Source organism: Pipistrellus kuhlii, unplaced genomic scaffold, assembly GCF_014108245.1.
Source record: "Pipistrellus kuhlii isolate mPipKuh1 unplaced genomic scaffold, mPipKuh1.p scaffold_m20_p_56, whole genome shotgun sequence".
Taxonomy (NCBI): Eukaryota; Metazoa; Chordata; class Mammalia; order Chiroptera; family Vespertilionidae; genus Pipistrellus; species Pipistrellus kuhlii.
The window spans coordinates 1,545,736-1,562,936 of NW_023425558.1; the positions used below are offsets into that span (position 1 = coordinate 1,545,736).

General features: G+C 52.2%; 1 protein-coding gene across 11 annotated transcripts in view; it reads right to left on the minus strand.

Moving 5' to 3' along the window:
- Positions 1-3,207: 3,207 nt before the first annotated feature.
- KMT5B (lysine methyltransferase 5B) overlaps positions 3,208-17,201 on the minus strand; it is a 40,904-nt gene continuing 26,910 nt past the window's right edge. For 10 of the 11 annotated variants that reach the window (XM_045573780.1, XM_045573785.1, XM_045573784.1 and 7 more), the window contains 4 exons: positions 17,061-17,080; positions 16,844-16,980; positions 14,318-14,514; positions 3,208-7,209 (listed from right to left, as the gene is read on the minus strand). In XM_045573780.1, coding sequence (XP_045429736.1) covers positions 5,726-7,209; positions 14,318-14,514; positions 16,844-16,980; positions 17,061-17,080 — 1,838 coding nt within the window. In that variant the 3' untranslated portion in view covers positions 3,208-5,725. Of the gene's footprint in view, positions 7,210-14,317; positions 14,515-14,557; positions 14,659-16,843; positions 16,981-17,060; positions 17,081-17,201 lie in introns of all 11 variants that reach the window. The other variant, XM_045573783.1, reaches the window with a different exon arrangement.

Consider the following 17,201-nt stretch of genomic DNA (forward strand, 5'->3'; position numbering starts at 1 on the left):
CCGTCCTCCATGCTCGCCTGCTCCCAGCTCCGCGCTCACCGCCCTCCCTCCGGAGCCCTCCGGCCTCCAGCACCGCTATTTCCCACCCACGGCTGCACCCCTCTCCCGGCCTGCCCGCACTCCGGGCGCTCCTGCCCAGCTGCCCCTCCACCCTCAGCCCTGTCCGCTCCTGTCGGAGCCGTGCTCCATCAGCCGTGGGCCCGTGGGTGCTTCCCCTGTCTCAGTGCCAAGCCTCCTTCATGCCCAAGCTCCGGCCCTCGCTCCTCGCTCTCCACGCCCTGCCTCCCGGGGTGCGGGACAGACGCCCTCCTGCTGGGACTGCCCCCTCTCCTCTAGTCACCCAGGAAGCTGGGTCTAGACTCAAAGACCCCCCTCCTGTGTGGTAAACGGGCCCCTTCCGAGGCCCCCTCCCCGTGGGAATACAGTGAAGGCCGGCAGAAAGGGACTGAGACCTTGGGAACCTGGCCAGCAGCTCCGAATGAAGAAAAACAAACTTCTAGCTGTGCGCCTGCATTGTAAACAGCGGTGTTTGACCTCGTGCAAGCCCTGCTCCCCCTGCGGGCCTGCGGTCTGTGTGACCCCATGAAGCCCCGTGCGGGGAGTGTGGGGGGTGGAGAGCCGGCAGAGGGCCGCAGCCCGGTGCACCTGCCCTCAGCCAGGCCTGCATTCCGTGGAGTCCACGGGCACACGGAGTTCCGGACCTCAGCGCATGGCACAGCACTTCCTCCTCCAGCACTTCCTCCCCCAGACTCATACCCCCTCCCCTCCCCTCCCCTCCCCTCCCCTCCCCTCCCCTCCCTTCCTTCCCCTCCCCTCCCCTCCTCTCCCCTCCCTGGAACTGTCTCCTGGAAGCTTCCCCTCCAGTTTGACCTGCTTGTCCCTCCACGCCACCCCCCCTGCCCCTGCCATCCTCTCCCTCTCTGCCACACCCCTCCCACCCTCACCCCTCCGCCTCCTGGACGGCGCCGCCCAGGGCCTCTCCTGCTCCCAGCTCTGGGTCCCTCGGCCTCTCACAGCTGACGTGGGGGCTTTATCACACCCACAAGGAAGACTCTCAAACCTCCCTCCTCCTCCGAAACCCGCAGCACACTCCGTGTCCAACGCACGTTAAAGAAACGCGACTCTTCCCTCTCGACTCCCCCCGCTCAGGCCTCGGACCGGGAACCCCTCTGCCAGCTGGCGCTCCTCCCCTTAGCGGGGCAGGCTCAGCAGGACGGTCCCCCCAGGCTCCGCGGTCACCGTCTACAGCTCAGCAGAAAACACAGGTATGGGAGGATCGGATCCAGGAACACACAGACTTGTTTTTAAGGTTTGTCAACAGCTTTTTTATTTATTTTTTAAAATACGTTTTGGGTTTAGAGAGACAAGAAGGGGAAGGAAGAGAAGCACTGCTGAGAGAGAAGCATCGATAGACTGCCTCCTGCATGCTCCTGCCCTGGGGATCGAGCCTGGGCCCGACTGGAGTCCAGCGGTCACCGCCTGGGTCCTGGGCGGTCGCTCCGTCACGAACCACGCCTGCCGGGCCACACGGCTTTTTTACAGACGTTCCCACCAGATGCCGTCCTCCAGGGAGGCCCCCAGCTGTCTGAGCTCACGCCGTGTCCTGGGAGGACCGGGCGGCCCAGCGCAGGGAGGCGGCGGAGGCAGCCGGGGGAAGACCCCATGCCCATCCTGCCCACTCACCACCGGCTCCTTCCTGAAGAGTCCAAACCTGCTTTTCCCTGGGCGTTAGCAACCACCGAGCCCAAGGCTTCCTCCCCGCCCCACCCGCCCGGGCCTGCATGCTGGGGTCACGCTTACCACCGCCCCGGAGCGCCAGAGCCCGGCCAGCAGCTCACCTGGCTCCGAGCGCCACGGGTCTGCAGCGAACACAATGGCGCCCGCAGCATGGGCCCAGCCAGCTGGTCATCGCACAGGACACGGACTGAGTGGTGGGCAGGCCACCGGGAGCTTTCCACCCTCGGACCGTCGGCGTGGACATCCCAGCGGGTCAGGGTCAGGGCTTTCCCTCCTGGTCCGCACCACCGCCCTCACCGCCTCAGAGGGGGCGGCTCGGCCTGGAGCCGGCCTGGCCATGGCACCGGGGTCCCCCTGACCCCCAGGTGCGAGAGGTCTGGGTTAGCAGCCTGCCCGGGTCACCCAGACCTTGCAACGCTGGGCAAACTCAGGTTTCCCGACTCCTATGCCAGCTGCATTTCCTCTTCCAGCCAGGTTTTGCTGAACTGGGAGAAGGACTCACACCAGTTCTATCCAGTCCACGAGACAAAACCTAACTAATCAGGAACCACTGAAAAGCGGGTTGCAAAAGCCTTCACAGGCTTGGAGGGCTGAGGGTAAGAGGATGTCCTTTAAAGCCTCCCCATAGAGAGTAGGTGCTCCTCCCACTCACTCTTCTTAAAAGAAAAAAAATTATATATAGCGCACACACACACACACACACACACAAGACCCAGTGCACAGAACTGTGCACCAGTGGGGTCCCTCAGCCCAGCTGCACCCTCACAATCCCGGAGCCCTCAGGATTGTCTGCCGGTTTCAGCCCGATCCGCACGGGCCTTCGATACCGAAGGACGTAGTGGTGCCCAAGGTGGCAGGCGGCCCGGGAGGAGCCGGAGCCCAGGCCTCGGGCCGGGCCGCCCTCGCCATCGCTCGGTAGCGAGCCGGCATCTCCCTCGCAGCCCAGGAGCGAGCCGGCATCTCCCTCGCAGCCAAGCAGCTGAGGGCTCTCCCGCACTGACCACCAGCACGCAGCTCCCGCGTTGTCTCCCCCTGGTGGTCAGTGCGCTCCATTGCGACCAGTCGTTTGATCGCTTAGGCTTTTATATAGAGATCATTTCAGAGAGGAAAGGAGCGAGAGAGAAACATCGATGAGAGCGCATCACTGACCGGCTGCCTCCTGCACACCTCCCACTGGAAATCCAGCCGGCAACCCAAGAGTGTGCCCTGACCGGGAATCGAACCGTGACCTCTTAGTTCATAGGTCAACGCTCAACACTGAGCCAGCCTGGCCCCTGCTTTTCTCTTAACTGAGTGGCCAAAAGGCCTTCTCCACCAGAAGCAAAGGAGATCAGGGCTCCGAGAACTCAACACTCAGAGACTGAAAGGCTTTAAAAACGCTGAATTTACAAAATCTACCTGAAATGAAATCCTTGTGAGAGAAAATCACCTGGATGTTTCCTTCTTGGATGCAGTGAACACCGGCCAAACTGTTTTAATTTCCGAATTTATTAAAATGATTAACCTCAATACTGCAAGTGCATGTACAAAATATTTGTAAAAAATGTTTTTAATGAAACATTAAAGAACTTACCTCAAATGCTGAAAAAGTCCTTTTTTTCATTCTTTCAGTACAAGGAATACATTGTATCTCAAAAGTATTACAACTCAGCAAAAACAATTTAAAACAGTAGTTTGAAAAATGATTGAAAATTGAATACATGTATTTCTATGATCACTTCCTAATTCTTACAATGCAAAAGTCTTTACCAATCATTGCATAAGCTCAAGCTAAGAGTTTTACTGAATGAAGTTTCATTGACCTCTTACAAGAGATCACCAGAGGGCAGAGCCAGGACGACACAACGGACAGTCAGCTCCTCGGAAGGCGCCGGCGGTGGCCAGGCTGGGGCACAGACTCTGGGACAGTGAGGCTGCCGGTGTCATGCTCAGACACGGGAAGGCCAGCCTCACAGGACGAGGCTGCACTACAGTAAAAACTAACATCATAAATAAGTTACTGAAAAGAAGCTTAACAATGGAGAAAAGTGGGAAATACGATATTTAAGACTGGGATTCCTGTAACGGCTATTGTTGGTATTCCAAGAAACAGTTCAAGACGTTTAAGTTACTGTTTGATTGAAGGCGGGGATGCGGGGGCCCTCTGCCCTGCCCTGGTGGCCCAGTGCCCGTCTCACGGACCCCGTGCTCCGAGGACTCCGGACAGGCCTGGGCCGCCTGCTGGCCGGGGGCGCTCCAGCTGAGCACAGAGGCAGGGAGCGTGCCACGCGCTGCCCATCGCTACCTGAGGGTGGACTGCATCTGAACATGCGGGGGCGACAGCAGACTGCAGAAGTAATGCCTTGAAGGAAGGAAGGAGAACAAACGGCTACATTAAAACAAACTCTTATGGAGGTTGTTAATTTTTACCTGGAACCTACTGCGATAGTGTTAAGGAACTGAGTGTCCCAGCAGCTGGGAACTGGGGGAATAATTAGGAATGACAGTGAGCACAGAGGTTTCTCCAAGGGTTCCATCACCTGCAGATTCCTTCAACATTTAAAACGGGGCTCCCTTTCCAGACACTACGGGTCCCGGACGGGGTACCCAGGAGCGCTGTGTGTCAGAGAGCACCAGGAGCAGACCCACTGGCTCTGCCCGCTGCAGGCTCACATCCCCCAGTGTCTGTCCAAGGAAAACCACCCAGGAAAAGGAAAGACTGGTACTGAACATAAAGTAGTAAAATTTCGTTCATTAACTTACTTAAAATTAATTTATCTTTTCAAAGTGCTTCAAAAACAAATTAAATCTGACTCTTCTTTCCGTCTAACTGATAATATAGTCAAAAACTCTTCGATATTTTCATACATAAACTAACATAAGTCAAGAACTCCCACTGATGCAGTGCTTAAAACTATGTATTTATAATTTCCTATTTTATTGGCATGGATATTTCTAAACTTAAAAACCTTCCTGGTAAGTTCTTTTAATTTCTTATGACAAAAATTTCTCACAACACACAAATATTTACAACATATACATCGTTTTCAGTTCTTTACATTGACTTTTAAAGACAAACATTTTTATAGGTTACCACAGAACAAAAGCTGTGACTCATGTTTTTATTTCATAAACTATTATAAGTTAAAGTGAATAGAGTTTTTTAATATTCCTTGTAGCATTTTACAAGTGCAACAGAAAACTTGAAGACCCAAATGAAGATAGCTGTAGTTCATTAAATGTTGCTTGTTGTCATCACATTGTTCACAGCAAATTTTTGAAAAAATAAGCACCAATCATTCTTGCAAAGAACAATTTTATCTAAAAGTATTGAAAAGTGTTAAATACAAGGTCTTTAATTTACATGACAAGCAATAAATACGCTGTATCGAAACTCATCCTGCAACTGCTACCCTCGTACATATAATGTACTGAAAAGTTGGCTGTCACGCATGGGATTGTACTTAAAAAAAAAACAAAAACCAATTTGACTCCTGATGGTCTGCTAGTTAACCAAGGCCACACACAGTACGCCTGGCCAGCAAACAGTGTGGAACTGATCAACTCCAAGGGGACGTCTAGCAAATAAACCAAAAAGCCAAAGGTCATTGCTGGTGATATTAGCATGGACTAGAAAACCTTAATATGCCGCTACTAGGGTTGGTGTGAGTTGCTGTTCAGTCACACATTAAAGAGCCAGCTGATGCTCTTACAGTTAAAACTGTGCGGCCGCATCGCTGTTTTCAGCGCGGAAAGCTGCTCCCACTGCAGTTTGCTGAGCCTTCCCTTGCCAACAGGGCTTCCCTCTGACTCGGAATTGCACGTAAGGAGGCTATTCAAAAAGTACAATAAAAATGCGCGCAAACCAGACCTCAGCCAGTCGGTACGCTGTACACTTTCTACGCGTTATGCCGGGAAGTGAGAAACGAGAGAAGTGCTGCCGCTAACAGGTTTTAGTGGAGGAATAATAGACTGGAATCTTTTATTTTTAAGTAGTTTACGCCAGAGCCTACGCGTTAAGCCTCAAGGACTGATCCTCTCTCCTCCGGGAAGAAATGTCAATATCGATGGCGTCCTTTCCGACGATGAGCCGCAGCCGCTTGGCGGGCGGGAGGGGAATGAAATCGTCTTCGAAGTCGTCGTCGTCGTCGTCCTCGTCGTCGTCGCCCTCGGAGGAAGAGGAGGCGTCCGTGCTGTCTTCCTCGTACGGACTGTAGTCGCCCACCTCCATCTGCGACTCCAGCAGGGACAGCGGGTCCCCGCAGCACACCCCGTTCTCGTGCCGCCCCTCGGCGCACGGCCCCCGGCCCTCCTCGTCCCGCTTGAGCTGGATCTTTAACTTGGTGGCGCTGCTGCCCGGCCCTGAGTTAAACCCGTTATTGAGCTTTGCTACGTAGAGATTACTGTCGTTCTCGTGGTCTTTGCTCAGCTTGATGCTGATCTTGGAGGAGTTCGCCCCGTCGCCCTCGGGGTTGCTGGTCCTGCTGCTGCTGTCGTGCCTCCGGCGCAGCGTCAGCTTGGGGATCCCGGAGCTGTTCTCCAGGATGAGCTGCGCGTCATACCGCGTGATGCGCCTCTTCTTCTTGCTCTTCGCAGCCCTGAAGCCGTCCTTTGCTTTGAAGCTGTCCGCCGTCACCGCCGGGCCGGCCACGGGCGAAGCGGCCCAGGCCGTGTAGCTGCCGGGCGGCCCCTCGGAGCCGCTGTGCTCGCCCTGGTCCGGGAGGGACGCCGGCACACCGGGCCCCGGCCCGGCCTTCCCGGGGGGACTGTGCTCCGGAGTGGACTCCCCCGCCTTCGCCGACTGCCTCACGAGCCGTGACTTCTTTTTCCCAACGCTGCCGTCGCCCCGCGGACACCTCGCCTCCCCGCCGAGCGCGGCGTCACCCGCCAGCTCTCCCTCCTCCTCCTCCTCCTCCGGTGCCGCAGGCGGCGGGTGCTCGCCCTCCGGGCCCGGCTCAGTCACGCTGCTTTCGTAGCCGTAGCCGTCCGGAGTATTTGGTTCAAGCTTGATGTCAGAGGGCTCCTTCAGAACCATTCTCGTCCGTGCAGACCGCCTGGTGGGGTAGGCGCTGGGGGCGCCCTCCCCTGGCGAGGGGGTCCCTCGCCCCGAATTCTGCCTGTGCTCCCTGGCCGCGTGTCTGGTTAAGCACCCACTGGCCGCAGTGGCTGGCACTGGTCCCTCCGACTCCTGGTCTTTAAGGGGCAGATTCTTATACAGAACCACTTTTGGCTCTTTAAGGACTAAGTTTCCCATCTCGAGCTTTCCTGAAGCACTCTTCTGCTCCGGCCGCTTGCAATGGTTTCTTAATTTTACCTTCGAAAGTAAAGGCTTTGCAGGCTTTTTCAGTTTCTTTGGTACCCTGGAATTGTTTAGATGAGTTAGCTTAGATGAGGTAGAGTTGGAAGAAGCTGGAATTCTTGTCATAGATTGCCTTGTTAATGTTCTGCTCTTGCTGGTCTTTTTCACACCAACTGAAGATTTTCGGCTAGAAGCTGCAAAGTTAAAAAAAGAAAGAAAGAAAAAAAGATGAAAAATAGCCTTGATAACACAAAACAGTATCCAAAACCAGACTCCCGGCCATGTGATGCTGTTACACAGCCCGGGCGGACAGACGGCCTGGCTCCTGCCTGCGCATCAGCTCCCGCACTCCCCTCACGTTCTCTTCCTGATCCCAGCCTCTGACCACGAGCATCTACTCCCTCCGAAAGGGGTGTCTGAGGAGCTCCCGCTACCAAGCACCTAGATTCCACTCTGCATGTCCTTCATCTACCATGATGCTGGTCAAAATAAGTATTTCTTTTCGACTTAGTATTTCACCATGTAAAAGATTTGAAGGTGGATCTAAGGGGAAAAATCATAGTTTTATTTTCTTCCACAAATTCTTAAAATAATCATTTTAAATAGGTTTCTAAAATCCAACTATTCGTTAACTCAGGAAATAGATTGCAAATGGGCTCAGAGACACTTTCTATTCCAACAGTTTCAACAAGAGATGGAGGAACCACGTGTGTGTCCTGACACCGCCCAGAGAACTGCCAGCTGAACCCTCTCCCCGAGGCGCTGGGAGTCAGCAGTCACCTGGCCCGGCCCGCCCTCCCGCGCCTGCTCCTGCCCACCATCACACTGAGAGGAGAAGCATGCCGCCACAATTCCTCTCAAGACAAGGGGTTCCAACTCCTTCCTCCGGACAAGGACAGGAAGGCTGGGGTGATCCTACTGGGAACTGAGTGACAAACGAAGGGCTTCCCAAAAGGCGTACGTGCGACAGTAAGCTGCACCCTGAGGACCTCTGACCTTCCGCTGACCAGCTCCATCTGTCTTCCTTTGCGTTTACCTTTGCACCTACACAGGGTCTTACAGGAGTCAATTTCTCAGCTTCCCATACTCCCCACCCGAAAACCTCATCCCCATCAAAACACCCCTTTTCAACCATTCACAGAGAAGCTGAGAAACCAAACCGCCTCGTCTCATCAGAAAACAAGGAAACAGGAAACAACGAATGTGGGTCAGTCCAGCGCACTGCCGGGCAAAGATGGTCCTTACTGCATGCCCGGAGGTGGCCAGGGTGACGGCTGTTCCCTCTGCGTGGCTGAGCAAGTTCGCCACCGTTAGTCAGTCTTTACGGAGAACCAGAATGAGTAACAAGCACTCCGAGCATCACCCGAGAACGGGGCTCTGTACTCAAGGCGGGCCCCCAAATGGAGTTGAGGGACCCAAACCAGCAGAATCCCCAGAAATGAGGCCCCTATTTTTTGAAGAACAGGAGTAATTCTGGATGCCATTCCCTTTGAGAACGTGTATATGAACTGGAATCATACAGAACTGGCTGGAAATGATTTTTAAAATATGAGGATATTTGGGGAATTCTTCGGTTAAAGAATTTCTGCTTTCAAGGCTTCCTTCAAGGTGGAACTGGTAGAGGCACTTATTGGCTTGTTTTTTAAAATGTATTTTTATTGACTTCAGAGACGAAGGGAGAGGGAGAGAGAGGAAAAAAAATCAATGACGAGAACCAACAGTCAGCTGCTTCCTGCATGCTGGGGATCAAACCCTCAACCCGGGCCTGTGCCCTGACCAAGAACCGAGCCATGACCTCCTGGTTCATAGGCCGATGCTCCACCACAGCCGCACCAGGAGGCCCCCGTGTTTACTGACAGAAGTCCACACCAGTGCTCTGCGCTCGGCTTTCTCGGTCGCCTAAGGGGTCCTCTGCCAGCCTGACTCTTCCAGGACCATTCCATGGCCACGCTTAGTGTTCTCATTTCACGCCTGCAGTCACTGTGCTCTATAGTCACACACACACTGCGTTCTCCACAGCGATCCCCCGAGATCGGGACCCAGCCCGTCCCCCACACGAGCGCCTGGCCAATCTCTGACCACCGCCAGGTCGTTAAACCCAGGGAGCACCTTCCACCCTCACCTTCCTTTGCAGAATGTGATGTTGCTGACGTTCGTTTTCCTGGGAAACCCTCTCCCCTCCGCTGTCCCCGAGAACACTCGCCCTCCACCTGCCCACACGGACACCACAGCCCTCAGGCCTGTGCTGTGCCAGGCCCTTGGAAAGCCGGCCTCCTGGTGAGAGGCGCCCACCCCCTTCCTGAGCCACGATCTCTCACCCGATTCTCTCCTTAGTCACAGACCCACCGCCAAATACCCGCTGGCATCGGGTCTCCCCAAGGCTGCCGTAGCCCCCTGGACATGCTCACACTGAACTTCTCCACCTGTCACCCTGGGCCCCGGGGGCCACTCCTGACGCCTGCTTTCCCTCACGGCCTCACCAGCAGCCGCCAGGTCCCTGGAGGCCATTCCTGCACGTCTCTCCACTGTCAATGCACAGCCGCCTGCCTGAATGAGGGCAACAGCTCCACCTTTTTTTTTTTTTTACAGAGAGAGAGAGAGAGAGAGAGAGAGAGAGAGAGAGCGCGCGCGAGCGAGCGCGAGCTAGACACATCAATGAGAGAAAATTCCACCAGCTGCCTCCTGCACACATTCTACTGGGACTGTGCCTGCAACCACGGTACATGCCCTTGACTGGAATAGAACCTGGGACCTTTCAGTCCGCAGGCCAACGCTCTATCCACTGAGCCACACCGGTTAGGGCCACCTTTTTTTCTCTCTCTCCTACTGCTCCCCCAACATCCCATTCTCCACCATGCGGACAGAATGATCTTCCTAGTACCCAGGCCACTTCTGGGATTTAAACCTTTTAATAAGCGAATGCTCTAAGAATCAAATCCAACATTTTAAGTTGTGCTCACATCCTTTCTTCCTACCTTCAATTCCGCCCATGATAAACTTCACTTATTCAAGCTCTACATGCATCTCTTTATATATAATGAATACATAATTTTAAAATAAAGTCCCTCTGCTTCGAATGGCTTCATGTGGCCAGCTTCTCACCCTCTGCAGTTCAGAGGAACCACGCCTCCCCGGAGCCTGTCCAGCCGCCTACAGAGGACGGGGTGCTCTCACTGTCTTCGTGCGGCCCCTTACTGGGACGATTTGAAGCCATCAGATGAAACCTCATTTCATGGTGATTCTGGTGCTCGCCTCTCCTCTCACACGCCTTCTTCCCATGGAACCACTGTTAGCTGTCCATGTGGGTGTTCGTTCTCAGCAGCTCAAAATAGACGATTTGATGCTACGACTTGTTTCCCTTCGGTTATGTAATTAGAGTGTATTCTCATCTTGTCTAAAAAGCATGACCTCATCAAAAGCCCAACTAAAACGTGTGCTTACCAAGCCCAAGGTCAAAACGGACACAGGCGCGCTGGGCAGAGGTGTGAGCAAGTGGCCAGACCAGAGGGTGGCACGAGGCAAGGCTCTTCACTGCCCCCAAAGGGCCACACTGTGCTTGGGCTCTGAGGCATCAGTGACAGAGGGTTCTGACGCAGGCGGTACGGTGGCCCTGGCACCAGCACTCACACCAGGCGTGACTTCCCCCCTGGCCGGGACAGACCTCCAATGCTTAGCCTGCCCTAACTGGGTGAAAACACACTCTTAACCATTATGATGTAGCAGGTCGGGCAGACGGCCACCTTAGCACGATCTCGATGCCGACAGGCATCTTTTGGAGCCAGGGCGGTTACGCTATGGCACAGAGCTCACGTGGACCGGTGTGCCTATGACCGTCCATCTGCGAGCGGCAGGGGTGGGGTTTGAACTGAGGAAATGGTTTAAGATCCCAGTTGTTCAGCGCTGCCTCTCAGGCAGCCACCACAGCGCGTGGGACAGGAGCCTCGCGGCCCTCCGTCACTTCAGGCTCCTCCGATCACAGCAGCCCTGCCGGGCTTCAGGGGCTGCAGGCAGATACAAGAGCGGCCCCGAACCCCAAGCTCCCGCGGGCCAGGCCTGTGCCCCCTCTGCGCTGGCGACGCCCGGGAGCACCGTCACGAGGTGACGCAAGGACCACACACGGCTGACACTTCAGAACTCGAGCAGCCAGCTCCTCCGTCTTGTGTGACCACAGACCGGCAGCAGCTCCCGCCTGGGCCTGCGGCTGTGACAGGAGAGAAGCAGGGACGCACCCCTGCCTCCGGGACAGCAGTCCTTAGTTAGGAGCAGCTTAGCCACTGGCCACGTCTCCGCTCTGCACCGACCTGAGGCATTGGCAGTGACACACATTCCGTATCACGGCACCGACTGTGGGCAGTGCCCAGCCATCCAGGCACAAGAACCTAAAACATGGGAATCTTCCAATAATGGCACAATTCAGGCACGTAAACGGAATTTGTGAGAAGGATTTCTCATCCGGCTGGTGTGGGTCAATGGTTATGTGTTGACCCATAAATCAGGTCACAATTTAATTCCCAGTCAGGGTACATGCCAGATTGTGGGCTCAATTCCCAGTAGGAAGCATGCGGGAGGCAACTGATCGATTATTCTTTCATCGTTGATATTTCTAATTACCTCTCTCAGAAATCATCAAAAACATACTTAAAAAAACACACAAAAAAAAACACCCATACTTAAAAAAATACTATTATTTTTTTAAAAAATATTTTATTAATTTTTTACAGAGAGGAAGAGAGAGGTGTAGAGAGCTAGAAACATCAACCAGCTGCCTCCTGCACGCCCCCTATGGGGGATGTGCTCGCAACCAAGATACATGTCCTTGACTGGAATCGATCCTGGGACCTTTCAGTCCACAGACCAGCGCTCTATCCACTGAGCCACACCGGTTTGGGGGGAGAAAAACTTTTAAAAAAGGACTTGTTTCCGCTCTGTAGATGCTAAGCAAACAGGCTGTGGCTCTGAGATGCCATTCGGACCCGGCCCTGGCCCTGGCAGGAGGGCTCATTGGGGCGGGGCGTCACCCAAACAAAAGGGGGTGGTCTGATTCCAGTCAGGCCACATACCTGGGTCTTGGGTCCGATCCCACATCAGGGCGTGCATGGAAGCTACTGACGGATGTTTCTCTCACATCTCAATGTCTCTGTCTCCCCCTCCCTGCCTCCCTCTGAAGTCAATGGAAATGAAACATCCTCGGACAGGATTACATTTTTTAAACAATCTGTGTGGAAGGAAGAACTTTTCTTCCCACTAGGCAGAACTGTTTAAGACTATCACCCTGCTCAAGGAAAGCAGCTCCTCCACTGGCCACTGAATCCCAGACAGGCTGCAGCATCCGTGGGCGGCCACACAGGGAGTCACTGCCTCGGCGGGCACCGCCGCCCTCAGCACCAAGGCTCAGGCGCTGGCTCTGCCACCAGCTGCGTTACCAGGTCCCCCCCTCACACGCTTAGGAGGCTGTTTGTTTAAGACACAAGCACCAAAGAAACACAGCCTAAGAGAATGCATGGCAGAGTCTGAGAAAACACTGCGTGAACGTGGCTGAGTGTATGCTGGCCAAGGAGGTGGCTGGAGTAAGCCTGGAACTGGTCAGAGCACCGAGCACGCCCACCACATGCCCTCAGCCAGCACACCAACGCCGAGGCCGGCAGTCAGAGGCCGGCAGCCAGCCGTTCTGCAGAAAGAGGCTGAAGGAAGCCAGTGGCCCAGTCCGCGGCCGCTGGGAAGTGAGCGCCTGTCTGCGATGCTGAGACCACAGCTGAGGGTCCTGCTCCCTCTGCACGTTAGGAAGGCTCTGGTGTGACCTGTGCCCCTCCCGTCCTGGGACTAGGGCATGAGCTCCCCGAGGGCGGGGCTGAGTCTCCTACACATATGTCTCTTCAACAACTACCAGGCTTTTAGTAAGTACTAATATTTAGTTTATTAAAAAATATCCCAGTGGTCACTTAGTAATATACTCAAAACCTTCCAATAATATTTGTGTTCCAATCTTTTAAACTAAGTGGTGAACTGAGTTCGGAATCTATGCATTGGAAGTAGTTAATGCATAAGAACACAAAACACCCACAAATGCCAAGAGCCAATCAGTGTGGACAGCACGGTGGCCGTCTCACAGAGACCTCACAAGCCTCCCGTCTCACAAGGAACCACACTCGGAAAACAAAGTGATTGTGCGGCATTTATTATTAGTACCAACAGTCCGCAGGGAGTGACGGACTAACTGCTCTTGTTCACGTTGGACATTTTTACGAACCGGACACACAGGATCACACTAAGGAGGCGGCAGCAGCAGGTTTGGGCACTCATGGCAGGGAGCCCTGCCCTGGGGGGCACGCCCGCTCTTTGGGACTGTCTGCCCGGAGGGGAGCACCAGTGCGGGGGGGAGCACGTGTGAGAACAGAGAAGCGCTGAAATAACGAGGCCTCAGAGGGCACAGGCACTGGAAGTATCTGAGCATTCAGTGCCCAAACCGGCATACACCGGGGGTCACCAGCCAACACTTGCGAACTCAATGCCTGTCCGACGTCAGGTGGACTGAAGCTACCATCCGAGCGGAGCCAGAGACACTGGCATCGCCGGTGAAACAGCCGCATCAGAAGTCCCGGCCTCCAAACTCCGGCAGGATGAGGTGTTTTCTTCTGTTCGCTCAGGCTTTCTTCTCTTTCCTCTCCTCTTCCTTCTCTCTCTTTCCAGTTCTATCAGGTCTTGCGCCCCCTTCCCTGGCCTGGCATCTTAAAGCTTGCTTCTTTCTCCTTTGGTTACTTTTGTTAGTGGCTGATATGTCAGCACACTGACATCTAAGCCTGGTAACTAACGGCTCAGTAAATGGGTCCGTTCATTTTGAAAAAAGATAAGTAGTAAAAAAGGCGGGGACCTTGAAGCCAGAAGCTATCACTCCGCAGCCCATCCTCCACCCCAGCAGGCTGGCTGGGCCCAGAAACACGAGTGCCCGTCAGATCCCACCCGGCCCGTCTTCTCAGAAGACATGATAGAATTATGGTGAAACTAGCAGCTGAAAATGTTTCTTTCAAACATATATGACGACCCTGGAACACAGGCTGAAGGTGGTAACATCAGTTACCCAGGAGCCAAGAAAAGCAGACGGTCAGTCTGGATGAGCGCCTGCACTCGGAGGCCAGCACAGCCGCTTCTGTGGCAGAGCGTTTCTAGAATCTTGCGAAGCTGCTGGAGTGCACGAGTCCCAGGGCTTCTCTCAATTCTTAAGAGATCAAAACTATTGAAACACACTTTAGAGAACAAACTGTGTGAAAACACAAGAGAAGATGCTTTCAAATCTCCCTTACTTACTTGCATTGTGTTTTTCCTGAGTGGTATCTGCATCAGTGTTAGAGCTGACCGATTGGCTGTCTGAGTTTTTGCTGCTGTCACCTAACTTTTTAAGCCTATTTAAACGTTTATCTGTTTCTCTGAGTCCATATTTGCTATTGATAACAGGAGCAGGCGCAGGCAGTCCCACTCTGGATTTGAAAGCACCAGTTCCTCGTCTGAAAGAGAAAACAGCACACGTCAGACAAACAGCGTACTTACTCACCATACGATCGGCTGCCGAGGGTTCTGGCCACATCAGATTAGATGTGATGAACTGAGGAGGCCTCAACCATCTCTGGAAATTTACCAAGTCTAGGACTCTCAAAAGGAATTAAGTATATATATAAAATCACCAAAAAGCTCTAAACTTAAAATCACAAAACCAATTGTTATGACTATTGTCAATTATTAACTGCCCATGGAAAACCATTGAACCCTATAGAATTTCATGTGTAGATAACTAAATCTTCAATTTCAAAACTGGTTGGTGCAATATAGTTAGGTCTAAATTGTGGCTTAAATAACCCACCTGTTAAGCATATTCTAGCTTTTTCCTGCACAATTTAACACTACATCACTGAATATTGAGAATTATAAATAAAAAAAAAACAACCCAGAGAATTTCCATAAATGAGGCATTACTTAGAACTGAATGTTAGATACAAATTCCAGCTGAAATTCTGTCTAAGAAGGCTAGGCTGTATTAATGCAAGTCTCACTTTCTGAACTATAAAAATTATTAAATGATTCTTTATAATTCGTGAATTAAACATAAATGACCACAATCCTATATAATAAAAGCCTAACAGGCTAAGTGTCCGCTCATCCATTCAGCCAAAGTGTAATATGCTAATGTATGCTAAAGCCATTCAGGTACTCACTATGATGTGCACTGACCACCAGAGGGCAGATGCTCCAACAGTAGTTAGCTTGCTGCTGGGGTCTGGCCAATCGGGACTGAGACAGGCCAGACACGCCTTGGAGCTCTCCCACAATCCCTCCCAGCTGGCCAACCTCCCACGTCCTTCCCTGGCCCCAATTGTGCACCGGTGGGGTCCCTCGACCTGGCCTGCACCCTCTCACAATCCGGGACCCCTCAGGGGACGTCAGAGAGACAATTTTGGCCTGATCCTGCAGGCCAGGCAGAGGGACCCCACTGATACATGAATTTGTGCACTGAGCCTCTAGTTAAGTTATAAAAATGTTGCTAGCCGAAACCGGTGTGGCTCAGTGGATAGAGCGTCGGCCTGCAGACTATAAAATATACTAAAAAAAAAAAAAGTTGCTAAATAAGACACTAAAAGACTTGCTTTTCCCACAGGATAAGAACAATTTCTAACCGGCTCTATTTGTATTGACGTAATTTTTCTGAAGTGAGGGTACTTACTAAGAGTTCTTAAACTTCCCAAAGGAATCTAGTTTTACAAAGCTTTGCTTTATTCAGTGTATAAAAAAAAATTCCTATCCAGTTCTATTCAAAAGAGTAAGTAAATCATATGTTAAGAGGTTTTTTTTTGTTAAAAAAATATATTTTATTGATTTTGTACAGAGAGGAAGGGAGAGAGATAGAGAGTTAGAAACATCGATGAGAGAGAATCATCGATCAGCTGCCTCTTGCACACCCCCCACTGGGGATATGCCCGCAACCAAGGTACATGCCCTTGACCGGAATCGAACTCGGGACCCTTCAGTCCCCAAGCCGACGCTCTATCCACTGAGCCAAACCGGTCCCGGCTATATGTTAAGAGGTTTTTAAAAAGCACTTAAGTTTCTGAATTTGCAACAGGGCCACCTTACTGCCTTACTACCTTTCTCTACAGGGTGGCTGTGAGGACTGAATGAGTCAACACCAGTCGGTCCAGGGCGGTGCAAGGCACGCGAAACGGGTTCAACAGACGTTCCGGCGCCTCCTGCAGCGCCACCCGGACAGGCGGGGGCTGCGCTGGGAGCTCCCGGTGCGGTGCAGAGCCACTGCAGTGAGCCGTGCGAACACTGCTTCCACGGCAGGGCTGGGACCTCCACAAGGACTCCAAAACCTGGCTGGTCCTACAAAGAGGTTTCTTGCTAAGTGACAGAACTTAGGAATTATGAAGAGTATGTGCATTAAAAAGAAAATATTCCAGAGGATAATACACAAGATTATGTCAGGGTTTTTACGTCTGTCAGCAGTTGAAATTCACTTGCCATGTTCAGGGCAAACCCCCTGGCTGTGCGGTGGCTGTGTGTGTGTATGTGTGTAAGGTATTTCCCATTCTCTACTGACGCACATTTGAATTCTGATCCATTCATAAGAACAGCTGGTAATAATATTTTTAAGGGTCAGGTGCTAGTGCCTTTGAAAGTTAAGGACCTTTGGTTTTGTTTATGCTGCTACTGGCTACAATGCTCTAGAATGTAGAGGACTATTCCTGCATTTAAATAATGAGGAGATAATGGGACTTCATGCCCACGCTCATCAGGTGGTTAAGAGAATGGAAAAGCTGAACATCTTACTTAATTCTTTACCTTTCGCACGTGTAACACTCGCAGAACTCATTATTTTCTCCAAAAAACCCATCTCCATAATAACAAGAGATTTCTTCTCCGGGTTCAATATCTCGCAGAGCCTTCACACACGCTGTATCTCGACCAGTGGACACGAACTGAAATAAAATGAACTCATTAAGAAACTCGTACCTAAAGCAAAAACTGAACACTTGAGATAGACAGTTTTTATGCTTACCTTACAGTTAGGTCTGCAATCTGAAAAATGTCCAAAAATAAAGTCAATTAACTGTAGATAAGATCTGAAACACGAACAATTACAGAAATCTGAAATAAGCTTTCCATGTAATTTCACAACCTTTGATAGAAGTTATGTCTT